At 52.3% G+C, this 26,041-nt stretch overlaps 7 protein-coding genes across 7 annotated transcripts; 4 read left to right on the top strand and 3 right to left on the bottom strand.

The window, feature by feature from the left end:
• Positions 1 to 2,124: 2,124 nt before the first annotated feature.
• On the bottom strand, positions 2,125 to 4,379 carry BDR25DRAFT_308070 (8-amino-7-oxononanoate synthase). The gene is made up of 4 exons (XM_033690959.1): positions 3,439 to 4,379; positions 3,166 to 3,384; positions 2,873 to 3,101; positions 2,125 to 2,711 (listed from the first exon to the last, which is right to left on the bottom strand). The coding sequence occupies exons 1-4, from the start codon at positions 4,195 to 4,197 to the stop codon at positions 2,512 to 2,514; spliced, it is 1,407 nt and encodes a 468-aa protein (XP_033539754.1). The 5' UTR covers positions 4,198 to 4,379; the 3' UTR covers positions 2,125 to 2,511.
• Positions 4,380 to 4,451: 72 nt separating this feature from the next.
• Positions 4,452 to 11,849, top strand: BDR25DRAFT_298851 (uncharacterized protein; the record flags this gene model as incomplete). The annotated part of the gene is made up of 1 exon (XM_033689104.1): positions 4,452 to 11,849. The coding sequence occupies one exon, from the start codon at positions 4,452 to 4,454 to the stop codon at positions 11,847 to 11,849; it is 7,398 nt and encodes a 2,465-aa protein (XP_033539753.1).
• A 165-nt stretch (positions 11,850 to 12,014) lies between these two features.
• On the bottom strand, positions 12,015 to 13,640 carry BDR25DRAFT_273927 (NAD(P)-binding protein). Its single transcript, XM_033687382.1, has 4 exons — positions 13,184 to 13,640; positions 12,817 to 13,125; positions 12,574 to 12,757; positions 12,015 to 12,505 (listed from the first exon to the last, which is right to left on the bottom strand). The coding sequence occupies exons 1-4, from the start codon at positions 13,579 to 13,581 to the stop codon at positions 12,359 to 12,361; spliced, it is 1,038 nt and encodes a 345-aa protein (XP_033539752.1). The 5' UTR covers positions 13,582 to 13,640; the 3' UTR covers positions 12,015 to 12,358.
• A 128-nt stretch (positions 13,641 to 13,768) lies between these two features.
• On the top strand, positions 13,769 to 15,918 carry BDR25DRAFT_308066 (uncharacterized protein). Its single transcript, XM_033690958.1, has one exon. The coding sequence runs from the start codon at positions 13,854 to 13,856 to the stop codon at positions 15,846 to 15,848; it is 1,995 nt and encodes a 664-aa protein (XP_033539751.1). The 5' UTR covers positions 13,769 to 13,853; the 3' UTR covers positions 15,849 to 15,918.
• Positions 15,919 to 16,180: 262 nt separating this feature from the next.
• Positions 16,181 to 20,695, top strand: BDR25DRAFT_273919 (putative ABC multidrug transporter). The gene is made up of 2 exons (XM_033687381.1): positions 16,181 to 16,383; positions 16,432 to 20,695. Exons 1-2 carry the CDS (start codon positions 16,189 to 16,191, stop codon positions 20,548 to 20,550), a joined length of 4,314 nt encoding a protein of 1,437 aa, XP_033539750.1. The 5' UTR covers positions 16,181 to 16,188; the 3' UTR covers positions 20,551 to 20,695.
• A 350-nt stretch (positions 20,696 to 21,045) lies between these two features.
• On the bottom strand, positions 21,046 to 24,162 carry BDR25DRAFT_298839 (putative nonribosomal peptide synthase; the record flags this gene model as incomplete). Its single annotated transcript, XM_033689103.1, has 2 exons — positions 23,302 to 24,162; positions 21,046 to 23,250 (listed from the first exon to the last, which is right to left on the bottom strand). The coding sequence occupies exons 1-2, from the start codon at positions 24,121 to 24,123 to the stop codon at positions 21,046 to 21,048; spliced, it is 3,027 nt and encodes a 1,008-aa protein (XP_033539749.1). The 5' UTR covers positions 24,124 to 24,162.
• Positions 24,163 to 24,404: 242 nt separating this feature from the next.
• On the top strand, positions 24,405 to 25,864 carry BDR25DRAFT_385340 (Clavaminate synthase-like protein). The gene has a single exon (XM_033697928.1). The coding sequence runs from the start codon at positions 24,562 to 24,564 to the stop codon at positions 25,579 to 25,581; it is 1,020 nt and encodes a 339-aa protein (XP_033539748.1). The 5' UTR covers positions 24,405 to 24,561; the 3' UTR covers positions 25,582 to 25,864.
• Positions 25,865 to 26,041: the final 177 nt, after the last annotated feature.

The following is a 26,041-nucleotide window of genomic DNA, read 5'->3' as shown; positions in this document are numbered from 1 at the left end:
GTAGGCAGATATTTACTAGGCTATATAATCTAATTTTTTTTATATCTAAATAGAGTTTAAAATAACATAACTATTTAATACTAATAATGTAATTTTAGAAGCTAAGGTTTATAATAACAAAGAGGTAGTTTTAGATACTTTTTCTATTAATTTGCATATGCAGGCAGATATACTAGTAAATAGGGACTTAAATTTAATCTTAAAAGCCCTTAACTATAACTTTAAATAGTAAGTGTTAGATAGGGACATAAAGGCATTAAAATAATAACTTAGTAGTTAGTAAGTTAATAAATAAAAAACTATAAGCGCTAGTATTAACTAAAGAATTTAAATAGACTTTAATGCTTTTTAAATATAAAATAGTAGAGACTTAGAAGTGTTTTTCTCTAAATAAGTGTAATAAATTAATGTTTAATAGATTATACTTACTTAAGCCTAAAATAAAAGGTTTTTTTAGGTGTTACTATTTTCTATTTAAAAGGCATCTAAATTAAAATTATTTATATTTATAAATTCTTTTTTAGAATCTTACTACTCTACCTTTATTTTTTATACTCTAAGAATAAGGTAGTTGCTAGTAAAATGTTTTAGTTTTCTATAATTATAATAGTTACTAGAAGTTGTCTGTCTTTCTAGGGCAAGTGTTTAGCTAGATTGTCTATAAGTAATTAAGGTAAACTAGAGTACTAACAGAGGTGCAGGTTAGAGTGCACTAGAATAGTATACTGCCTTAGATGTATTACTAGAAACTTTCTAAGACTAATTTATACTAGGTCTAATAGTAGACTGTTAGGTAAGATTAATAGTTTACTTTAAAATAGTAAAAGTATTCTTTCTTTCTATGTTATAAGCTGTTAGGTAGGCTACTATAGTTTTAAAAAAGCTCTTTTAAGTGTACTTAAAACCTAAGTTTAGTACTCTTAAGCTAGGTAGTATTTTTTTTTATAAGTAAAAAAACTATTTTACTTTTAATATAAACTTTTTAATAGTAGCACTAATAAAGTAAGCTTTAAAAGTAAAGAACACTTTTTCTTTACTTATTTTTAAAGTTTAAAACACTTATTACGCCTTTATATCTTTATTACTAGTAATAAAGTAAGTTTATAAAAGCTTAATTATTTTTTTTATATTTTTAAACTAAAAGTAATCTAATTTAGCTAGGTATCTAGACTCTAGGTATTTCTTTGCGATACCAGCAGTGTGTCCCTATACTAGCGCTATGCGTGCACGCTTACTCTAATAGTAATCTACATTAATGTTAAGTCTATTTATAATAAAGACTTACTATTATTTAAATGTAGGTTCTTTACTATTTATAAAGTTCTTAATTTTAGGCGTGCGTTTAGTAAGGTAGCTTTAAAAAAGCTTAAAAGTGCCTAAAAGGTCTCTTGCTATTAGAGTAGTAAAAGTAATTTAAGGCATTATTATAAGTAATTTAGTAGTTAGTAAGAGTTAATTAGGACTAATAGTTTTTAATTTAGTTAGCTATTTAATTTATGCTTTTAATTAAGCAACTTAGTTTTTAAAAGCTATACTACTAGAGTTTAACTCTAAATTTAGTAAGTTTTTAGCTTTAAGTCCTATAAAAAAGAGTTTAGCTATTAAGGTTAGTAGTTATTTAGTTTTAAAAGTAAGCATCTTGCCTTAGCTGCAGCTAGAATAAGTTGTAGTCTTTATAATAAGATCTAATAGTAGTTAAAAGTTAAGCATTAGTAGTTATTCTTAATTTTAATAAGTTATTAGTAGTTTTTAAGTTTTTACTTTAGCGCACTTTTTATAACTTTTTTAAAAGTAATTTTAATTATAAGAGATAGAAAGTTCTAAACTTAAAAGCTTTAGTTAATAAAAAGTCTCTAAAATCTTATTTATACTAACTAAATAATTTAATGTAATAGTGTGTAAAAAATTATAACCTAAACTAAATTAGACACTTTTTAGAGTTAAATGTAGTTAAATAAATAATTAATGTAATATTATTAATAAAGCTGTTACTAGTAAAAGTAAGTTTTTGAATATAATGTAACAGCGCAGGCAAGACAATAGGTCTAAATGCAGTATAAATCCACTTAGAGGCATATAGGAGTGCGTAGGGACTTAGAGACCTAGGAATACTAATAACACCTATAGGCCTTGTACGTAGGATATTAGAAAACTACTGAGCTAGCTACAGGGGCAAGGTGCGACTAAATACATGAGGGAATAGGGGCAACTGCGGGGGACTAGGTCGAGTCATGGTTGGGGCCGATACGGGGACCCTTCGGATAGGATCCGAGCGACCCGAGATGGAACGATTCGTAGAATCGTTACATAATCTGAGCCGAAAAGTTAAAAAGTAGAGGTAAAGTGAACCGTTACGTTTACGAACAGTAATAGCTAACTCCTTCATAGTTAGAGTACGAACGTAGTAATAATTTGAGAAGTTACGAGCCTATTTTGTCCTATACGTTACGGTCTACGTTTGGTTGGACGCGTTGTATGAAGTGGATACTCCATGAACCAACAGAGAACAGGTTACTTCCAGCCATTCGCCTGCAAAGCCAGGAATTGACGCTGAGCAGCGGGAACTGTATTGCTCGACTCGCCACGCTCAATAGATAGCATTTCGACGACCCAGGCCCCTATGGTCTTGAGCAAGTAATCAATCTCAGCCCTCGTGTTATGCGCATGGAATACAAGTCGAATCAGGGCTGTTCCTCTGGGTACGGTCGGGTCTGAAGGGAGCGGTAGAAGGTCAGTATGGCTCTTCCGAGAGGGAAAAGAGACAGAGGTTGCAGAAAGCTCAAAAATGCCATGTAGATGCCAAACGAACAGGCAACCGAGTTGCATCTCACAAAAGAGAAGTGTGGGCATATTGTACCACTGGGTTACGTACAAGAGATGGGATACGCGTTGATGTTGGCGATTAGCAGATGTACGAACAGAGAGGACTCGTGCCCGGGGCGTACTTTGATGGGTATGACGTGCGACTGGACAGAGCGTTCCTCCCATTCTTCTGCGAGCGGAACGGATAAGAGGCCTTCATCCAAGGCCTCTTCCCAGTCAGGGTCTTCTAGTAGCGCCTGGAAAAAGTACTTCACATTGGCTTGGAGCTGGGCTTGCTCCTGGAATGAACCTACATGTTAGTCACAGGTTCATGAGACACTGGGGTAAAAAAAACGCACGTACATTTGCTGCCTGACCACTACCTAGCATCTGATAAGCAGCCCGAATAGAGGCGACCATGGGAACAGAAGGTGCGCCACTATATGTTAAACATCGGGAGAATTGGGTGAGAGCAGCGCGCACTGTCTTGTTGCAAAGGATCACGCCACCCGTCGAAGCCAAAGCTTTGCTGCACATGTGGACACGTATAGCAATGTCCTTCTCCAACCCGAGCACCTGAACCTGAAGGCAAAGAATTAGCTATCAGAGACGACCGGAGCAAAACTGCATGCGCACCAAACCGGCGCCATTCGGGCCTATGATCCCATTACTGTGGGCTTCATCAATGACAAACTGGGCATTTCCGGTCGGGAACATGTCTTTGGCAACCGCCACCATCTCTCTGAGCGGGCACATGTCGCCCTCCATGCTGTAGATGGACTCGACACAGATCAACACCGACCTGTCACCCCTTGCAAAAGCGGGGTCTTCGGTCTTGAGACGGGTCAGGACTTCGCGCAAAGCGTCTGGATTGTTGTGCTGGAACGGAAGCTTGTGCGCGGCCACGGTGACTCGAAGGCCAACGACGGTGCTTGCGTGGGACAGCTCATCCCACACAATTGCGTCGCCCGGCAGCGCCACGGCCTCGAGCACACTGATGTTGGCGAAGAAGCCTGAGTGGCATACCCAGGCCGTCTCGGCGCCATGGAACGCGGCTATCTCGGCCTCGACTTGTCGCAGATAGTCATAGTTGCCGTACTGGGTGCGGGATCCCGAGGCACTGAGACGCCAGTCGTTGCCCAGGCTGGCAAGCTCCTGCAGGAAGGCGTTGCGGATGCGGCCCGAGCGGCTGAGCGACAGAAAGTCGCTCGAGGTGAAGTCGATGACGCTGTCGTCCCAGCGCGGCTTGAGGATGGCGAGGTTGCCATTCTCACGGTGGACATCTAGAGCCTGCTCCAGCCGGCGGTAGAAGGCCGGCTCGCTCTGCTTCGTCGACGGGCGACGCAGCGCCTGGTGGGCTGCCCATTCTCGAAAGAGGTCCTTGTAGTACGCCATGGCTTGCAATGGCAATGCCCCGAGGAGTTCGCAGTCGCTTTTCACCATGCGGACAAGCCAATGCCAGGCGAGGTGTGGCTGACTGCGTGGACGGCTGGCTGACAGTGCGATGACCGCAATGGCTGACCACGCGCGACATAGATAGGAAGCCTGTGCGGAGTGAGGATATGGCTGGCAGCGAGGGGGGCGATCCCTGTGTAGAATTCTGAGAGACAGAAAGAAACGCCCAAAGTTAGCCTTCACGACACACAACCATGACTCCGTTTCTCACCGGCAATGCCAATCTCAATGGCACCCATGTTCACGGCACCGCTCTCCATGACCATGACACCCACAAGGATAATGGCTCCAACGGCCACGCCACCAAAGCCGAGCCTGTCTTCGAGCCCGTTGCCATCTGCGGCATGGCCTGCCGGCTCCCTGGAGGGGTCAGCTCCCCCGCAGCGCTGTGGGACCTGTTGATTGCCGGAGGCGACGGACGCTGCCGCGTGCCGCAGAGCCGCTACAACATCGCGGGCCACTACTCGGCGGCCAAGCGGCCGGGCACCGTGGACGTCGAATACGGCTACTTCCTCGACGAGTCGGTCGACCTGGCGGGCCTCGATACGTCCTTCACGGCGTTGGGCCGCGCCGAGCTCGAGCGTCTGGACCCGCAGCAGCGGCTGCTGCTCGAGGTGGTGCGCGAGGCGCTGCACGATGCGGGCACAACGGGCTGGGCCGGCACCAACACAGGCGTCTACATCGGGTCGTTTGGCGAGGACTGGCACGACATTCTGCGACGCGACGAGCTCCTCATGTCCAGCATCTACAGCCTCAGTGGCAGCCAGGACTACATGGCCTCGGCGCGCGTGGGCCACGAGCTGGACTTGCAAGGGCCCAACATGACCATCCGCACCGCGTGCTCGTCCTCGATGATTGCCCTCAACCAAGCCTGCGCCGCCATTGCCCGGGGCGACTGCGAGGGCGCCGTCGTGGGCGGCAGCAACCTGATTCTGGCGCCCACGCTGTTCGGTGCCATGGCGGGCCAGGGCGTGCTCAGCCCGGACGGCTCCTCGCGCAGCCTCTCGGCCGATGCGAACGGCTATGCGCGCGGCGAGGGCGTCGTGGCCGTCTATGTCAAGTCCCTGTCTGCAGCGCTCCGCGATGGCAACCCCGTCCGCTCTGTCATCGTGGGCTGTGCCGCAAACTCGGACGGGCGCACGCTGCCCGCCTCCATGCCCAGCGCCGCGGCACAGGCGACTCTCATCCGGCGCACCTACGCGCTGGCAGGCCTCCCCGACGTGGGCAAGACGGGGCTCTTCGAGTGCCATGCGACGGGCACTGCGACAGGCGACCCTATCGAGTGCGCCGCCATTGCCGAAGTATTTGGCCATGTCGGCGTCCACGTCGGCACCCTGAAGCCGAACCTGGGCCATGGGGAGGCGGCATCTGGGTTGACGGCGATACTCAAAGCCACGCTGGCCCTGGAACATGGTGTCATCCCGCCGAACATCAAGTACGCTCCCCTCAACCCACGCATCCCCTTTGAACGCGCACAGTTGCATATCCCCACTGAGCCAACGCCATGGCCACAGGGCCGCGACGAGCGTGTCAGCGTCAACTCGTTCGGCATCGGCGGCAGCAACGCCCATGCCATCCTCGAGTCCCCCGCACGCTTCCTGTCTCCCTCGCCCAAAGCGCCACCCCAGGACGAGCCTCAGCTGTTGCTGTTCTCCGCCAATACAGCTGGGGCGCTCAAGAATGTGTGCCGCGACTACCAGGCCCTGCTCGAGACACCGACGCATTCTGTTGCAGACATCGCCTACACGCTTGCCAACGGCCGCGAGCATCTTCCCTTTCGCTCCTTTGCAGTTGCCAGCACCACCAAGTTTGAGCAGGGTGTTTCCATGTCCACGTCCTCGAAGAAGGGCGCCGCCTTGAAGTCCAACGTCGTCCTGGTCTTCACCGGCCAGGGCGCCGCATGGCCGCAGATGGGGCGGGACTTGGTTCGCGCCAACCCCACCTTCGCCAGCACCATCGACTCGTTGGACGTCAGTCTGAAGCGGCTGGGCGCCGAATGGTCGCTGAAAGACGAACTGCTCAAGCCTGCACGTCACAGCCGCGTGAACGAGGCCGAGTTCTCGCAGCCGCTCTGCACAGCGCTCCAGCTGGCCCTCATCGATGCGCTGGCTGCTGTGGGCGTCAAACCTCGGGCGGTGGTTGGCCATTCAAGTGGCGAAATTGGAGCTGCGTATGCCGCAGGGGCTCTCAGTGCTGAAGAAGCCATTGCGGTGGCCTTCCACCGTGGAACCGCCACCAAGGGAAAGACAGAACGCGGCGCAATGGCTGCCGTGGGACTTGGCTGGGAAGAAACCCAGCAGTATCTCGTTCCCGGCGTCATCACGGCCTGCGACAACTCACCAAGTAGTGTGACGCTTTCGGGCGATGTCGACAAGCTAACCGACGTTGTAGCCAGCATCAAACAAGCTCAACCGGACGTGCTAGCTACCGTGCTCAAGGTAGAGAAGGCCTACCACTCACATCACATGCTGGCCATCGGAGAGATGTATCATCAAGCACTAGTCGACGCCAAAGTTGTGAGCAGGCCCCCGACTATCCCATTCTTCTCCAGTGTGACAGGTGAACTGCTTGGAGACAACAAAAGCAACCAGTTGGGTCCCAAGTACTGGCAATACAATCTTGAGCGTCCAGTTCTCTTCAAAGCTGCTGTGCAAGCCATCCTGAAGTCCTCAGCCGTGAAGGACCCGGTCTTTGTCGAGCTCGGCCCGCATTCAGCCCTCGCCGGCCCAGTGCGACAGATCCTGACGGCTGCTTCGAGCAATGCTGCGTACGTAGCATCTCTGGTACGCCGACAGAATAGCGCAGAGAACTTCCTGCAGGTCATCGGGAAGCTCTACACGCTACATATTTCCCTGAACTTCAGAGCTCTTCTCACCACCCCTGCTTCACTCGTTGCTGGCTTGCCACGTTATCCGTGGGATCACTCTCAAGATTTCTTGTACAAATCTCGTGTTTCAAAGGAATGGTTAGACAGGAAACACGTCCACCACCCGTTGTTAGGCTCAAAGGTACCCGCGAGCACGGACTTAGAGCCTATGTGGCGGAATCTCCTCTCTCCCAAAACAACGCCCTGGATTGCCCATCATAAGCTCTCTGGATCTATTGTCTTCCCACTTGCTGGATTTGTCTCTATTGCTGCCGAGGCTGGGCGCCAAATGAGTGGCGTCGACGACGGAGTGAGTGTTCGAAATCTCATAGTGCACAACGCTTTGGTGATCGATGCCGAGTTCCCTACAGAAGTCATCACCTGTTTGCGTAGTGAACGCTTGACCGACACTCTGACCAGCGCATGGTGGGAATTTACCATATCTTCGTACAATGGGCATATATGGACGAAGCACACTACGGGCAATGTTCGAGGCGAAACATTCGACAGTCAGTTGGCATACCGCGAGGTATTACCGGAGCTACCGAGGAAAGTCGACAGCGACAAGTTGTATGAAGCAAAACGACGGGACGGCCTTGATTATGGCCCCTCCTTCAACACCTTGGAAGAGATCAGGACAGCAACGACGTCCATGACAGGTACAGCCAAAATGCGAAACAATCAATGGGGAGATGAGGGCTTCTACCATTTGCATCCTGTCGTCCTCGACACGTACTTTCAATTAACGAGCTGTTCAGTCTTTAACGGCATCAGCCGGGACTACCGGCGACTGGTAGCGGCGAAGATCGAGCGTATGACAGTTTTCCGCTGCGCCCAGGATGAGCTCCACATCTTCACCACAGCCGAGCCTTCCGAAGAAGGCTTTGTCGGGGACGGCTGGGTAATTGCAGGCCAAAAAAGGGTCTTGAATATCTCCAGATCACATGGACACTTTTTCGACGAGAGTGTGGCGAGCGACCAGGGCGCAACCTCTATCGCCGCTCGGAGCGAATGGATTCCTCATATTGATTTCCAGACCAACAACGTGCTCATAAATGATCCCCTCAGCCATGAAGAATGCATTCCACTCCTGGATAACCTCGCGCGACTGGCCATTTCTCTGGCGAGTAGGGCTGCTGAAAGCGTCAGCGTACAAGTGCCACACTTAGCTGAGTACAAAGAGTGGCTCCTTCAGCATACGCCGTCGAATCTTGGAGGGTCGGACACAGCTACACTGGCACGGGAAATTGAAGCTCTGGTTCGGAACCTTCAGGCTACCCCCGCCGCATGCGTGGCATCAACTATTGCCGCCACCTCTAACTCCATTGAATCTGTGTTGAAAGGAGAGGTCGTACCCGACAATGACAGTTTGATGGAGTTCCTACAAGAACATTACGACAGTAATTACCTTCGCTGCATCGCCCACACCAAGCCGAACGTCAGAGTCCTCAATATAGGTGCGGGGCTTAGAGATGTGACGTCAAGGCTTGTCAGTTGCTTTACGCGTTCCGATGGACAACCTCTGTACTCGCGGCTTGTTTTTGCGTCCTCTAGCAAGTCTAACGCGATCAGAGAAGAGCTGAAATCCGTCCCCAACACGGAATTCTCTGTCTTGGATGTGAATGGAAACCTCGCGGAGCAGGGCTTTAGCGATCAACAATTTGACCTCATCATTGTCAAAAATGTGATCAGCGACTGCGACGATATTCAAGCAAGCTTGAAGAACGTTCGTCAATTGCTGCGACCCAACGGTAGGTTGCTTTTACAGGAACCTCGACCGGGACTGTTGTGGGCCAAATTCGTCTTGGGCACAATGCTAGGCTGGTGGTCTCACGCAGGGAATCTGAACCGTATCGCCGACCCTTTCATCAGCGCAGAAGAATGGCAGAAGGAACTCACAGCCGCCGGCTTTTCTGACGTCGACCATGTGGAGCCAAGCTCGGAACACTGGACGAATAATGTTTTAGTTGCACGTCCACAGGCCCCCAAGGCGCCAATCAAGAGAATGACGCTCCTAGTGATCGATGGCAATGTATCTTCGTCGAATCTCCTTACGAGCGAGCTCAAGGCTCGGGGCTGTGGGATTGACCAACGTTCGCTGGGTCAAACACTGCCACAGGGCCAGGACATTATTGCACTTCTCGAGGAGGAGGAACCGTTCTTCGAGGAAATCGACGCAATTAGGCTTACCCAGTTCCAACTAATGCTTCGCGGGCTTGGGAATGACGGCCTGTTGTGGGTGACGCGACACTCCAGTGTTGGCTGCACCGACCCGAGGTTCGCCCAAGTTGTTGGTTTAGCGAGAACGCTCCGTTCCGAAATGGCCATTGACTTTGCAGTTTTGGAGATAGACAAGGTGGCATCTCCGACAGGTGCAAGTGCGGTAGCTGACGTGCTAAGCAAGTTTCAAGCGAGAGGAGACGATGGTGTTCTAGGACCTGATCTTGAATACGCAATCTACAAGGGCCAGACGCTCGTCAACCGTATCTTCCCCTTCCCTGTTAAAGCGGAACTGTCTGTGCCGCAGGAATCGAACGAGGCTGTTGTGACCCAGCAGCATCTTGGCCTTCTCAACTCGCTGACCTGGTCAGTCACATCTCCTGCTCCTCCAGAGGATGGGGAGGTTGAGGTCGAGATCTATGCCACTGGGCTAAACTTCAGAGACGTCTTGGTGGGCATGCAAATTATCCCCGGGCGCCACCCCGTGTTTGGTTACGAGGCTTCCGGAGTCGTCCGCCGGGTAGGACCGAATGCAACTAGATTCGCCGTCGGCGATCGTGTCGTGACTCTAGCTGGCAAGTTGCTCTCCACGGCGAGGGTAATCCCAGAAATTTACCTCGAGAAGCTGCCAGATCATATCAGTTTTGTCGAGGGTGCCTGCATTCCCCTCGTCTTTGTCACTGCCATTTACGGTCTTCGCGATATTGGAAGACTCTCCAAGGGCCAGTCAGTCTTGATTCACAGCGGTGCGGGTGGGGTTGGGCTTGCTGCCATGCAGGTAGCCCGCATGCTTGGCATTGAGATATTCACCACCGCAGGCAGCGAGAGGAAGGCACGGTACTTGATGGACACGTTTGGGATTCCAAGAAACCGCATATTCAACTCAAGAGACTCTTCCTTTGTCGAGGACGTACTCCGCGAGACTGGTGGAAGGGGCGTTGACGTGGTGCTCAACTCGCTTGCTGGAGAGCTGCTCCACGCATCTTGGAAGTGCGTTGCAAAATGGGGTACCATGGTGGAGATCGGGAAGCGCGACCTTTTGGGGAATGGACGACTTGACATGGGCCCTTTCCTGGCGAACCGAAATTATTGCTGCTTCGACATTGTTATGATGATACAAGAACGACCTGAGCTTCTCAGCCAGCTGCTCAAGTTCACCATGGACTGTTTTTCTCAAGCTCGCCTCAAGCCGATTCGCGTAGATCAAGTGTTCGCAGCGTCCAGAGTGCTTGACGCATTCCGGTACATGCAGCAAGGCAAACACATTGGCAAAATCGTACTCGAGATCCGCGACTCCGCAGGAAAGCGCTTGCTCGAGGATATTGATACTACCGAGAAGATAGGCGCTGGGCTCGATGGAACGGGGTCGTATCTCCTCGTTGGTGGTCTCGGTGGGCTAGGTCGCTCCATGTCGGTGTGGATGGCACAGCAGGGAGCGCGAAACTTCACCTTCTTATCTCGGAGTGCAGGCAGTGGCACACACGATTCTGACCTACGCGTCGAGCTTGAGAGCATGGGATGCAATGTCCAGCTTGTGCGCGGAGACGTGACCAATCCCAATGACGTTGCCGGTGCTGTTGACGGGACGGTCGCACCACTGCGGGGAATAGTCCAGATGTCCATGATTCTCCGCGACCAGATGTTTGACGGGATGAGCATCGAGGACTGGAACGCAGTCACGCAGCCCAAGGTCCAAGGTACCTGGAATCTCCACAATGCCACGATAGCGAGCGGGTGCGAGTTGGACTTCTTCCTTTTGTTCAGCTCGTTATCAGGCATAGTTGGCCAGGTCGGACAGGCTAACTACGCCAGCGCCAACACATTCCTGGACGCATTTGCGCAGTATCGCGCCAGCCTGAACCTTCCCTGCACGGCCATCGATCTTGGAGCTATGGAGGATGTAGGCTACCTGTCCGACAACCGAGACCTCCTCAAGAAGATGCAGGGTACCGGCTGGAGAGTTGTTCGGGAAACCGAACTCCTCGAAGCTCTGCCTCTCGCCTTCATGTCTCCAGCCACGCGCAGCCGGCGCAAGCAAGACACAAAAACCGGCGACACTTTCTTACTCGGCCTCGCGCCAACGGTCCCTTTGAGCAGCCCAGGAATTAGCTCTAGGCTGAAGCGAGACGTCCGCCTCGCCGTTTACCACAACATGGGTAGTGGAAGCACCAAGGTCACCAGCTCTGCACCCGATTCGTTGAACGCTTTCCTCGCAGCCGTCAAGAAGGATCCAAGCCGATTGAAATCCACCGAGAGCGTAGAGCTGCTTGCACTTGAGGTTGGAAAGAAGCTGTGCAGTCTGGTCCTCACCGAAGATGCTGATTTCGACATGTCCTCGAATGTGACTGATCTTGGCTTGGACTCTTTGGTAGTGGTTGAGATGCGGGGCTGGTGGAAGCTGATGTTTGGGTTCGACATTAGCACTCTGGAAATGTTGGGCTTAGAGACGCTCGGGGCGATGGGCAAGCGTATCGTCGATGATCTCATTGCAAAGTACGACGCCTAGGGTATTGGTAACGCCTTTTAATGCGGCTTGAATTTATTCCAATGATAGTATCTGACGAGCCTTCATATCTCTAAATTGCAGTACATATGTTGTCGTGCGAAACATCTTCCATGCGAATCCTTGTGTTCGTTGCTATGGCCTCACACTCAGAGTTTTGGTCAAAAGCCACGCTCTGAAGAGAAGCAGTGTCGATAAAATTATTGTCCAGCTACCACTAATATGACTACATCTACACGGACTCAGGTCCAATCCGCCATTGTTGTGAGAGCAGACTTGAGATTGCCATTGAAATGGATGGACTAACTAAAAGAGTCCCTGCGGGTAGGGTGCTTGCTCCCTCTTCCCCCGAGCATAAGAAAAGCGCGCCTTCGCGTCCTATCTTTAGTGATCGCGAATCCGGATGTCAACGTTCAGATCTGAATCCGGGAAGCAATTGTTTTCTCGTGTCTGGTACATGTGCCAGAGTAACGCGCTGTGCATTGCAGAGAGACTTTGTAGTCTCCGAGCTGTTACAAAGTCGGAACCGCCCTCTTCAATTCAGTGATAATCTCGTTCCAGACCAATGCTTTCACCTTGAGTGCATTGCCGCTCTTCAAGTTGGAGAATGCAGCGATGCGGTATTCGTCTTCCCCAAAAAGGGATTGGATGTATTTACCCTTGGGGACGGATCTCAGCTTCTGCGAAGAAGGGGAATACACCATTCGCGCAACGTAGGGCAACTTACATGATCAGTTGTTGACGTGCATGCCGCTGTAACATAGAATCTTGCACCATAGTCCGCTGACTTGCCTAGAATCGAGCAATAGATGGGCACTGCGAATCGCATGAATATAGACCTTTCCGCGATAGCACGTCCAATGCTGGTAAAAACGAGTCCTGGGCAGACAGGGTTGACAATAACGTCCATGCTGCTTTATGATCAGCACAGGATTCTCGTCTGTCGGCCCAAAAAAATATCATTTCTTACCTACCATCTGCTCCCATTGCCATGTTGCAAATTTCTTCGACGGCATATGTCACCAGTAGCTTGCTAATGGCATAGTTTGGCTCTATTTGGTGGGAGGGCCAGTTTTTTTGGTCACTGCAATGTCGCAATATACCGTCGTCAGCGGCCCATCGGGGCCAATCATGGATGTCGGGATCGATATGATCACGGGAGGTTACAAAGACCAGATGGGGTTTTCTGGACGCATCAGGGCGATGCTCTTTCATCCACCGCAGCAGAAGCAGCCCCAGGAGCGTCGTGCTCAGAGTGTTGACCTGGATCGTTTGTTCCCTATCGTGACAGATAAGTGAGCAAACCATGTAGAGTCATTTTTTGGACTTCGACTAACCATCCTTCCGGACTTTGTACATATTCTGCATTGATAATACCGGCGTTCAAGACAGCAACATCGAGTCCACCGCGCGTTGCCGGGGACGCTTTCAAATGATCGACCAAGGCCAGGCACGAAGAGTATCGGTTCATATCGAGTTCCAGGACGTGTATTTTGCCTTGGCCGACAATGTTTGCGCGCTTTTCCACAGCGTCTCTAGCAGCATTACCGCGCGTCAAACTCTTTGATGTGACGATGACATTTGCACCGAGTGTTGCGAAATGCAGCGCTGCAGCTAGACCAAGACCGCTAGTGGCGCCGGTGACGAGAACTGTCTTGCCTTCGAATGACTTGTCAGGGGGCAGAGGCTCGGGCCAAAATTTGTCCCGTAAGCGCCGAAGGATGAGGGGGCTCATAGGTGCGTATTGGAAGACGAGCAAAGAAGATTAGGAAAGAGCTTGGCGTGCTGGAAATTGTTACAGGTGATTTTCCCAGCGCCGGACTTTGTGTAGACGCTGATGGTCAAGGTCAACATGCACGGTCAGCCACATAGACTAACCAGGATAGGTAACCCATGCCATATGCGAGGTCAGACAGCATGAAACGTCACGCATCATATACCTAAAGGGGACTCAACGAACGGTAAGTACAGAAAGTACCGAAAATATTTGGAACAAAGACTGCAGTAATGAGGACAGAAGACTTCATTTCCGAAATCTTCCTTATCACACCTCGCGAACGCGAACACGTTCCCACAAGGATCAGCTGTCGCTGGAGATATCACGGAGATGGGCAATATTTCGACACTCTGGACCTGCGCCTCCGAATCCTTCACACAGATCAAGACGGTCCCTTTGACGATGCTACTGGAACTCCCCTCGGCACGCTGTTCCGCGGCATCCGGGATAAGATGCAGGGATCCGAGCTAGCACAATCGACAGAGTTAGCGACCACAGTGATACTGGTCCCACGTGACCGCGACGGCTTTGTGTGCAGGAGCGACTTCCTACATCTCCGGGCGGGACAATCGCGGTTTGTCGAGCGTGTCATCGCCTTCGCAGGATGGGAGAAGCACCTTGCGTCTCTGCCTACCGGCACTGATGCCATGAAGCGACTGCTGGCGCTGCTGCCAAGCTCTCCCGGCGCTCTTCTCCTAAGGCAGGCACCGAATGAAACGATGCTAGATGATCTCGCAGCACGACTGTCATTCAACTGGCTGCTGCCTACAAAGCCCGCCGCTCGCCGCGTAGCAGTGGTCTCCGGACGCCCGTTCCCAGATCGAAAGCGCCAAATGTACAACGCCCAGGGCTACTTCGCCGCGGCCCGCGCCCTCGGCATTTCGCTCGTGGTCGTGGATCATCCAGGGCACTGGCTCGAAAACAGTTCTTATCAGGATCTTCGAGAAGAGTTTGTCCCCATGGACATGGATATCAATCGCTTGGCTGATCTGCCACAGCGACTGGTGGCGGCCCTGAAAGACAAGCGCCTTGACGGCATCGTGACCTTCTGGGATGCGTACGTTATACAGACGGCCGAAGCTGCAGAGCTCCTTGGGTTACCCACAGAATCGTCCCTGGCGTTGCGGCAGGCGCACCTCAAGCACGAGATGCGCAAGCTTGTCAGCCAGCCCAACATCCAGGCAGTGACCATTCGTAGCGCGGAGCAGCTGAATGATTCTTGCATGGCGGAGACGCTTCGCAGCCTGCGGTACCCCTTGGTCGTGAAGCCATGTCGCGGCGGGACATCTGAGAGCGTGAAGAAGGCGACGAATGAAAGCAGTATGCGAGAGGCTGTACGCATGGCCTTCAGAGACGGTTTTTTCAATCCCGCCATTCCCCTCGTCATGCTCGAGACGTATGTTGAAGGCCCCGAGATCGACGCCAACTTCATGCTCTGGGACGGCAAGATCCAGTTCCTCGAGGTGACAGACAACTTTCCGTGCGCGGCTGATGCGCTTGGTGCCACGGTTACCGACCCCTTCCGCGAGACGGTACAGGTATCAAATACTCGACTGCCCCAAGTCGAGGTCGATGTCATTCGCTCCTCTCTGCACCGCAGCATCCTGAAGCTGGGCTTTCGCTCTGGCGTCTTCCATCTTGAAGCCCGCATGCGGAATTCGTCCATGAAGTACCAAGACACTCGTAATGATGGGATAATAGACTTGGATCCGGATCCCGGCATCACAGCCAACCCTCGCGTCAAGGCGGATGTGTTCCTCATCGAAATGAACGTCCGTCCGCCTGGCACGGGTGGTACGTGGGCGACGTTGTTCGCCTACGGCGTTGACCAAGGTGCCCTACATTTTCTGCGCGGCATTGACGATGGCGAGCGCTTTGCGGCTCTGTCGCAGCCTTATGCTTTCCCTAGTGGTAGTCCTGGGGATGGCGGCGGTGCTCAGTACTGGTCTGCGCAATGCATGGTTCCCATCCATCGCGACAACATTCGTGTTCCTGACGACTTGTGGGAGAGAGTTTATCAAGCACTGCCTGAGGTGGAGCCGTATGTAAGTCGGGCCGAGATGTATGCAGAGCCAGGCACGATTGTGTCTACCAACAGAGGTGTGGGGTGGATTGGTTATGTGTTGCTTTTCTCGCGGAAGAGCAGGAGACACCTGCTGGAGATATACCATCAACTCTCAAAGACTTGTATCAAGGTATTAGATGAAGGGCTACAGTGTTCGTAATGTGGTCTGTGAGGGGGGCGAACCTCAACCATACTGAGAGAGTAATCAATTGTAACGTTACAGGGCTTCTAATACAACTCATGAATCTTAAGTTCTCGCTCATAAGCTCGATCAGACTCAAACCTGGACAATTTTTTTTAAATTACTATGTAAAACAGATGATTCTGTTGTGATAGATTGAACTCGCAAGCAATTCCCTATCAGGCATGTCTTGGCTGGCTGACACCACTTTATCTGCCAGGGGTCGGAGCGATGTTTGCCCGCTGGATGCCTCACTGTTATCTGTAGACTTACCTCGCCGCTCCTCTTTCGTGCGTTCTTCGCAACGTCGTCGCCCACCATGCCGTTTAACACGGAGAGAAACGTCTTGCTACCGCTAAACGGGACGCGGTTCGACTTCAACCTCCAGTTTGAGCAGTTGTTCTTCTCTATCGTGCCTACGACCATTTTCATCGTCGCGTCGTTATGGCGCACACTTTCTCAGGCACGCAAGCCGAAAGTCGTGCACGCACCAAAATTCCAGTATATCAAATTGGTATGTACGGCTCTTTATACTCAATCGGCATGCTCATCAATCGTGCAGGGTGCATTATCCGTGTATCTCTGCCTGGAGCTCGCCCTTGTCATTCTAGTAGCGAGCAGACACGTGCATGCGTCTAGCATATTCATTGCGGCCGTCGTTCTTAGACTGGTAGCAGTACTCCCCATGATGGCACTGAGTGCGGTTGAGCACAGCAGGAACCCGCGGCCATCGACGCTGCTAACCGCCTATCTGTGTTTAACTCTACTCCTGGATGCGGCACAGGCGAGAACACTGTTCTCATCTTCGGCCTCCCCCTTGGAGCGCGTCTACAGCCGCACCTTCTGCGCTGCTGTGGCTCTGAAGGCGGTCATTCTGGTGTTGGAAGCCCGACAAAAATCCAGCTGGGTGCACTGGACCAACGACGAAAAAGAACACAGTCCAGAGGAGACCAGCGGCATCTTCTCTCTCGGCGTTTTCTTCTGGCTGAATAAGTTATTTCTTGCGGGTTACCGAACTATTCTGACCATCGACACACTCTTTCCGCTCGATAGCTCCCTTGACGCCGAAGCCCTGCACGCCAAGTTCTCTCGAAAAATGAATTATACCAAACTCAAGGGCGATAGGTTTGGCCTCGCCAAAGTCCTTGTGAGCACCCTGAAGGTTCCTCTACTGCTTCCTGTTTTCCCGCGCCTGGCGCTCCTGGGCTTCACGTTCTCGCAACCTTTCTTTATCGAGACCTTGTTGGACTATCTCGCAGAGCCTACACATGACCCGAATATAGGATATGGCCTGATCGGTGCCAGCTTTCTGATATACTCGGGCATCGCTACTTCCTTGGCCTTCACTTGGTACTTCCACCACCGCCTACGCATCATGGTACGATCGATATTGGTCCCCGAAGTCTTCATCAAGGCTACGAAAGTGCGCGTCGGAGCAGCGGATGGCGGCGCCGCGCTGACTCTAATGAGCACGGACGTGGAGCGCATTCGGATGGGCTTCAGGACTCTGCACGAGCTGTGGGCGTGTTTGGTCCAGGTAGCGCTAGCTGCATGGATGCTATACCAGCGTTTAGGCGTTGTATTTGTCGCGGCAATCGGTCTGGTAGTGGTCTGCTTCGCCTGCCTCGGTGTTTTGATCAACTTCACTGGGGATTCGCAGAGAGCATGGATGGCCGGCGTGCAGACGCGTGTCGGTCTGACGGCCACCGTCATTGCCAGTATGAAGAATTTGAAGATATCAGGGCTTTCTGCTACCGTGGGCGACTTTGTACAAAAGTTCCGTATCGACGAGCTTGCAGCCGGAGCCCGATACCGCCGCATTTGGATCACTGCTGCGCTATTCGGTTTTATCCCGCTGTTAATGGCCCCACCCCTAGTTTTTGCTTTCGCACAGCGAACACTCGATACTTCAAGCGTGTTTACCAGTCTTTCTTTCTTGACGCTGATGACAGTCCCGCTGTCGCAAATCTTCCAGGCCGTCCCTGAGATCGTTTCCGGCTTCGCCTGTCTCAGCCGCATTCAGGCCTTCTTGGAGTGCGAGACGCGCCAAGATGTTCGACAGGTTCTTGTTGACGCGGAAGATCTGCCTGAGGTAGAGCTGGCCGTCAAGGACGCCAAGTTCGGCTGGGAAGCGGACAAATTCGTCTTGCGGAATGTGAACTTCTCAGTGGCTCGACATTCACTCACCTTAGTTGTGGGGCCTGTTGGCTCGGGAAAGTCAACCCTCTGCAGAGCGCTGTTGGGTGAGATGCCCTTTAGCGAGGGATTTGTGATGGTGAGGACCCATCATAGCCATGTTGGCTACTGCGACCAGACCGCATTCCTTTTCAACGGTTCGGTGAGAGACAACATCGTTGCCTTTTCAGCTTTCGATCCAGCGAGATACGCCGAAGTCATCAGAGCGACTGCTCTCAGCTATGATTTTACCATGCTTCCCCAAGGGGACGGCACCAATGTCGGGTCTGACGGAATCACACTGTCCGGTGGCCAGAAGCAACGCGTTTCGCTTGCCCGAGCTTTATACCTACAGGCCGATCTGCTCGTGCTAGACGATGTGTTTAGCGGCCTGGATGCCGAAACCGAGGAGCACGTCTTTGACCAAGTTTTTGGACCACAGGGACTGTTGCGAAGACGGGGAACCACCGTTGTGTTGTGCACCCATAGCGTGCGGCACTTGCCCTCTGCCCATCACATCATCGTACTCGGAGACGGAACCATTGTCGCACAAGGTAGCTTCGACCAGCTAAGGCATAGTCAAGGGTTTCATCAATACGCTTCATCACAAAAGTCAACACCCGCAACATCCACGGAGCCGCAGCTGGACCCACGACCGCATCTTCCTCCGACGGGAATAACAGGCAAGGCATCGCCGGCGCCGATCACAGACGGCGCGCGGCAAGTCGGAGATCGAATGGTATACAAACATTACATCAAAAGCATGGGTTTGTCTCTGGCAGTGTGCTGCGCCTTGTTCGATTCGCTCTGGGGAACTCTTACCAACTTCCCAACCGTCTGGCTTACATTCTGGACTGACGGAATGAAGTCGGCTTACCGAGAGCACTCGGACTTCTACTACATCGGCATCTATGGTTTGCTTCAGGCCTGCGCCGCTATAGCACTGCTGCTCCTGGGCATCGCCATATTCATCACGTCGGTGAAGAGAGCTGGCGCCAACATACACCGCGAGGCCTTGGATACCCTTATCCGGGCACCACTTGCCTTCTTCACCAAGACGGATACTGGTATCGTCACAAATTTATTTTCGCAAGATCTGAACCTCATCGATACCGAGCTGCCGGAAGCAACCCTCTTTACGCTGGTGACGCTCGCTCAAGCGGTCGGACAGATGGCTGTCATGCTTACTTCGTCAGCATACCTCGCGATAAGCTATCCATTCCTCGGTGCGATGCTATATGTCGTGCAAAGATTCTATCTGCGCACATCCAGACAGATACGGCTGCTCGACCTTGAGGCCAAGAGTCCCCTGTACACGCACTTTCTAGACACGGTCAAAGGCGTCACGACCCTCCGAGCCTTCGGGTTCCTACCCGACGATGTTCAAAAGAATCTTCGCCTAATCGGATCCAGCCAACGACCTGCTTATATGCTGCTCATTATACAAGAGTGGTTGAATTTAGTGCTCAACGTTGTAGTTATGATAATGGCAGTCATATTGACGACACTTGCCGTCCGCCTTCACTCCAAGTCTGGTTTCGCCGGCGCTTCTCTTTACAGCCTCCTGACACTTGGGGAAAATCTCTCAGGCATTGTCATCTACTGGACTAAACTGGAGACGTCTTTAGGGGCAATAGCTCGACTCAAAGCTTTTGGCGAAAACGTCATACATGAAGACACAGACGAGGAGGACATCGTTCCCTCGGAACAATGGCCTCGTAGTGGCGTCGTAGCATTGAAAGGTGTCTCAGCAAGCTATGAAGAGCAGGGCGAAGGCGAGAGTTCGCCTAGACTCGCCCTTCGGGACATCCACCTCACTATTGCTTCAGGTGAGAGAGTGGCTATCTGCGGACGTACCGGAAGCGGCAAATCCAGCCTCATCGCTCTTCTTCTCAAGCTCATCAACCCTCTCCCGGAGACCGCAGACAACGCGACAATTGATGACACGCCGCTCCGTCGCCTCAATAGGCTCGCGCTACGTCAGCGCATCATTGCCGTACCACAGGAAGCCGTCTTCTTACCCGATGGGTGCACGTTCCGGACAAATGTGGATCCATCAGGTGTTTCAACGGCGGCGGAATGCGAAGACGTACTGGCAACGGTCGGCTTGTGGGATTTTGTCGTAGAGCGCGGTGGTTTGGATTCTGGCATGAGCGCGGGGACTCTGAGTGCCGGGCAGCGGCAACTAATATCAGTCGGACGCGCATTGCTTAGACAACGTGTCCGAGCGCGGCAGCAAGTATACGGAGGGATACTGTTACTGGATGAAGTCAGCTCGAGTGTGGACGCCGATACGGAACGCGTGATGCAGGAGATCATAAGGAGCGAATATAGGGGATATACTGTGATAGCTGTGAGCCATCGGCTAGACATGATCATGGATTTCGACAGAGTGGTGGTCATGGATGCAGGCGAGATTGTGGAGATAGGAAACCCTGTCGAGCTAGCTGAAGAGGTTGGAACTAGATTCGGGGATCTGGTTAGGGCAGCGAAGGATGATAAGTGATGCTGCATAACCTGTGTGAGACAGATTTGTCTAGAGGCAGAAGAGAAAAGCGCAGGCTGAGGGGTTAAGATCCAATTGGGGCGACTCGGGCTGTGAACGACTGCGGTGAAAGGGTATTAGTGGAGGCTGGGCCCCTTGAGTGTATTATGAGCTCTCCGAGCTTCTTCCACCCTTCAATCAATTCTCTTCCTTTTGCAAACTACTTACTGTTTTGCTAATTCACGCAGGCCTCATTTCCACACTCTATCACGCCAGACCTCTCAGAGCCTCGCGCACAAAATCTATCCTATAGGACTGCCAGATAATAACCTTAATCTTTTGCCTCTTCTGCCTCTTCGCTCTGTGAGGCAACCTCCTTCCCTCCTTTCTCCCTAGACAAATCTGTCTTACACCAGGTTACGCGGTACATACTTCATCAGATCATTACGTAAAGCCTGGTTGATCTTGACAGTTGGAAGCTCTCGCACTTCCACGAATGATTATATTACTATTCAACTATCTCAGCAAATGGCCTACCAGTGTCTCGGGCGTGGAATGGACAAGCCGGTCCAACAACCGCCCAGGCACGTGTGATACAGCTTTCGCCCAGTCCATATCAACGCGTTGAGCCTGGACTTCAAACACAGTTCTGATGGATCCGTTGGCATCCGGAAATAAATACCAGTCAATGAGGTAGTTGTGCCCTTGATGGTCGCGGTAGCTCCAATTAGGGGAGAGCTGTGGCGCGTCGAGAAAGCACAATACGTTGGTCGTGTTGGTGCGTGGGTCTGCCATAAGCGATTCGGGTAGTCCATGTGTGAGGCCGTCGACCTCGATGAGATCCAAAGTCGTCTTGTGCACGTCAGCGAGCCATTCGTGCACCTTGGCTTTTGGTGCAACATGAGTATAGAAGATGCCCCTATTGACCAGCGACCCCAGCACGTATTGCGCCTCCGGCCACGGCACAGTTCTCCCAGAGAGGCTAACGGAAAAGCCCACACGGTCCCACGTGGTTATGCTGCTCAGGAAGAGGGACCAAGCTGCGTAGACAAGTGTAGTCGCCGTGACACGATGGCTGCGCGCCGCCTGATCAAGCGCGGCCTTGGTCACAGTGACCGGCGAGTCGAGATTGACCAAACCAAGCTGCGTGTTCTGTGCGTGCTGTGCACTCGGGCAGGGAGGCTGCAGCACGGCCGTCACTGGCAGGTTCTCGAGCATCTTCTCGAACATGATGCGTGCTCGGGCCAAATTGTCTCGTTTATATGCACGCGTGAAGCGCGCAAAGTCTTGTATCCGTGGCCCTCGTGGGACTTCCTGGCCCGCCAACGCGCACTCTACGTCCTTCCAGAACAGAGCAGTCGAAAAGACATCGGTCAAGATATGATGCATTCGTGTCACCAGAGCCAATCCCTTGCGTCCGGGGACAGAAACACAGGTGACCTGGCAGTATGGAATCTCGACGTCCGCGCGTGTCGTCTCTCTCAACTCGTCCCAAGCCTGTTGCTCACACGCCGCACAAGCGGCCTCGAATTCGGCGGCGCTGGGGACGCTCACTTCGCGCCAGTCGAGGTTCAGTCGCCCGAGGTCGTGCAGTGTCAGATTGCACAGATCGAAGCGCGTCTGGAAGATTTGGTGTGCTGAGCCTGCAGTGACGATAGCCTCATGGAGCTCACTCGCGCTTGGCATGGCTTGGGCATCTCCAATATATGTGGCAACGCCGATGAGCGCACAGATTGTTTGATTTTGTAATGAGCGCCGGATCAAGAGCTTCTGCACGTCAGTGGCTGGTGCGGGCCCATCATCAAGATCGTCTTTGCTGCTCTCTTGATGAGCTTTGTTCTGGCGTATCGCTTCCTCCAGTCGTCCGATCAAGTCCAGCCGCAGCATCTGCGCCGCGACGAGCGAGTGCCCGTGCTCCCTCAAAAAGTTGGAAAGGCGAATGGCTGCCAGTGAGTGCCCTCCCAGTGCCGTAAATGAGGAGTCCCTGTTCAGCTGCTTGAATGGAACGTGTAGAATCTGGGCAAAGCCTATGCGCAAGGCATCGTATTCATTCTCGTAGCGGCCATCATTGTCTGGATTATCCTTCTCCTGTTGGTTGGCATTGCATTCGAGCTGGGACATAAGTTCATGTCGATCTGTTTTGCCATTATGGTTCAGCGGAAAACTGTCCAGGGCGACCAAGTTGTCGGGGATGATGAAGGGATCACAGTGTCCTCGCAAAAACTTGCGTAGCTGATTTACGTCCACACTGGCAGGTTGAACGCAGCCCGTGAGTCGTCCGTTTTGCGCCTTAAAAGCTACAGCCACCCGGACAGGATCAAAGCTTAGCAGCGCTGGTTCGACCTCCGCCTCCAGATTGATCAAGAAGCCGCGGTTTTTGACGAGCGAATCCACTCGGCCCATGAACACAAGCTGCCCATCTTCGCGTCTCCGTGCAAGGTCTCCAGTTCTGTAGAAACGCTCCCCTTTCCACTGGATAAACTTTGTTGCCGTGTACTCGTCGTTGTTCAGGTAACCGGCAGCCAGACCCGGCCCGGAAATCATGACTTCGCCGGCGTCAACCTCCTGTAGATCGGCGTCTACAAGTACGACCTTCACGCTTGACATCAGCTCGCCGAAAGTAGGCTCTCCTTCGGGGCTAAGATCCCCCACACTGATGATACAGGTGGTCTCGGACGGCCCATAGGTATTGATAACCCTACGCTGAGGGCTTATCCAGTGCTGGTAGACTTCGCGTGAAGGCGCTTCGGCGCCTAAAAAGATGATGCGCACCCGGTCGTAAGGCCCCGCGGAGTCAAGTGCTGCCAGCACTGATGGTGTCAGAGTCAACACTTCACACGTGCCAGCAACTTCGTGGAAGTTTGATGGCGAAGCCATCACCAGCGTGCGGCCCCTTCTCAGAGTGCCCCAGACGGTTGCCTGGCACCCGTCGAACGCAACGGAAGCGGCGAGCAAGCACCGGACCCCGCGTGCTTCTACCTCGGGCTCTAGGTTGTCGTAGTCTAGGAACTCCGGTAGTAGTGCCTGGATACCTCTGTGACAGACCATGACACCTTTTGGCTTGCCTGTAGTCCCAGAGGTGAAGATGATCCAAGCGAGATGGTCGGGGCGGAGTCCGCTGCGGATTGCACCTAGCCTAGCGAACAGTCCATCGGTGTCTTCCAGAGATTGACGCAGCCATTGCTTTTGGAAGTTCACGGTGATAATAGGCAGCTGTAGCCCAGGACAGTGGCCCGTGACAAGAGCTGTGGGTGCGGAGAGCTCTGACAAAGCCTGCTCGATACGTGTGCGACCCCAGGCGGCCACATCCATGGGGGCAAAACAAGCTCCGACTCTTAGAATGCCCACCAGGGCGGGGATCATCTCGAGCGACATGTCCGTCAGAAGCGGCACCCTGTCCCCTGGATGTACTCCAGCGGACAGCAGGGCCCTACTGACATGGAGCGACGCGGTCCTTAGCTCGGCGTACGTGATAGTCTCTCCCTCAAACTCAGCAGCTATTCCGGAAGGTCTTTTAGCAGCCCAGTCATCGACGACCTCGAGAATTGTGGCTTTAAGCGGCTCGGAAGCAAAACTGTCGTCCAATGCGGGCATTCTGGGAAGGCGTATTGTCGTCACTGTGATGTTTCGCGAGTTTTAGGGGTAAACTTCTGATTGCTTCAGCTATCAACGCCTCGGAGAGTGTCTCTTGATGACGGAGGTTTTCGAGGGCGGATGTTTGGCTGATGGCTGACACCTGTGGCTGACCTTGCATGCACATCATCGCGCGAGATGTAATTGAGAACCCACGGAGCGGCGAAAATACTGGCCGATTCTGAAAGCCCTCAATGCGGCTATCTTATTTGTCTATTACCTTTGTAGTCCGATTGCGGACAGTAGTCTCGCCGAGGCCTGATGGCAGACTTTGCACAGGCGCGCATAAGTTGTCTATGAATTAGCTACCATGATCAAGTATCATGTTCATCACGAGTACTATCAGCATCTAATACCCGATTTGCCCTTCACTCCCGATCTTTATCTCCAATTCCAGACATGGCTGCCAAGGCCAAAGCATCGCCTCTGCTCACTCTCCCGACTATTCGTCTCAACCACCTCCGATCCGGAGATGCTGCCGAGAGCAAGAAATTGATTGGCGCCTGCCGGAACTGTGGCTTCTTCTATCTTGACTTGAGTAGCGATGATATCCTGTGTCGGCAGTGGGAGGAGATGCTTGCTTCAATGAAGGACTATTTCGGACAGCCGCTCGATGTCAAGATGCAGGACGCGCGTCAGAGCGATAACTACGGATACGAGCCTCAAGGAACCCAGGTAGGCCCCTGGCCAGAAACTGTCGACGGATACGAAACCCTCAAGATATCGCGCCGGGAGTTTCTCAAAGGCTCGACCGACCTCACAACAGCGTCAGCGCTGGCTAAGACGGAGTTATTCTTCAGCTTCTCACGCAAGGCGCACGAAGTTACGATGATAATACTACAGAGGCTCTCTGACGAGATGGGCCTCGCGGGTGACGACCGTTTTGAAGCCTTCCACAACGACACAATCCCGTCACTCACCAACCTTACGCTGTTGCGATACCCGAAGCACAACGAGCTGAAGGGAAGCAGCGTGGGTCACAACAAGCACACCGACATTGGCTCACTCACCTTTTTGCTTGCTGAACAGTGGGGCCTTCAGGCCCTCTCGCCGGATCAGGAGACCTGGGGTTTTGTTGAGCCTCGTAGCAAGCACGCCGTCATCAATGTTGGCGACAGCTTGCGTTTCTCTTCCATGGGACAGCTTCTTTCGGCAGTGCACCGCGTTATTCCGATACATGAGAAGCAGGACGAAGATCGTTACAGCGTTGCTTACTTCCTGCGCAGAGGTAACGATACTCTGTTCCGCGACGGCACCGGAACGATTTGGACAGCGAAAGAATGGCACGACTTCAAGTTCAATGCTTTCCGCGCCCCTACCTCGCCTATGCAGGTGTTGACGGGAATGATGGAAAAGAACGATGTGCATGTTGGCTATATAGAGAAGACTGGAGCGGCGGACGGCGATTGCTATTGGTGATGCGCCTATCTCCCTTAATCTATCTCCCTGCGACTGCTGCGGGTCAGGCCTTGTTTGTCTTAATTGGGCATCGCGCTGGATCCGACCCCCTTTTTGCTCCTCTTTTTGGCCTAGATCGGTGGACTTGACCATGGCGCCACCTATTACAGTCTTACTCTATCCGATATATAGCCACGGATCGCTGGCTTTCCGTAACCCTAACTTCCTTATTCCGTTTAGCGCGTCGGCTAAGCGAGCAGCGAACGACTGGAATCCGTCAAACAGAACCCCTGGAATCCGTCCCCCATCCTGTGCCTAGATCCTATTATAATAGTAGGCAAACTTTTAGGCTTTAACTTAAACTTGCCCCTGCTAGTGTTTTTTTTGCGAAAATGTACAGATGTGGTGGTGTTTTGCCGCAACCCTAACTGCGCGGTGGATTTTGATTTTCCTGCGCGCGCAGGCATCGCGCGCGCATTGC

Source organism: Lindgomyces ingoldianus (assembly GCF_010093535.1).
Source record: "Lindgomyces ingoldianus strain ATCC 200398 unplaced genomic scaffold BDR25scaffold_67, whole genome shotgun sequence".
Taxonomy (NCBI): domain Eukaryota; kingdom Fungi; phylum Ascomycota; class Dothideomycetes; order Pleosporales; family Lindgomycetaceae; genus Lindgomyces; species Lindgomyces ingoldianus.
Note: the sequence above shows the minus strand (reverse complement) of the source record. Positions and strands in the feature narration are given on the sequence as shown.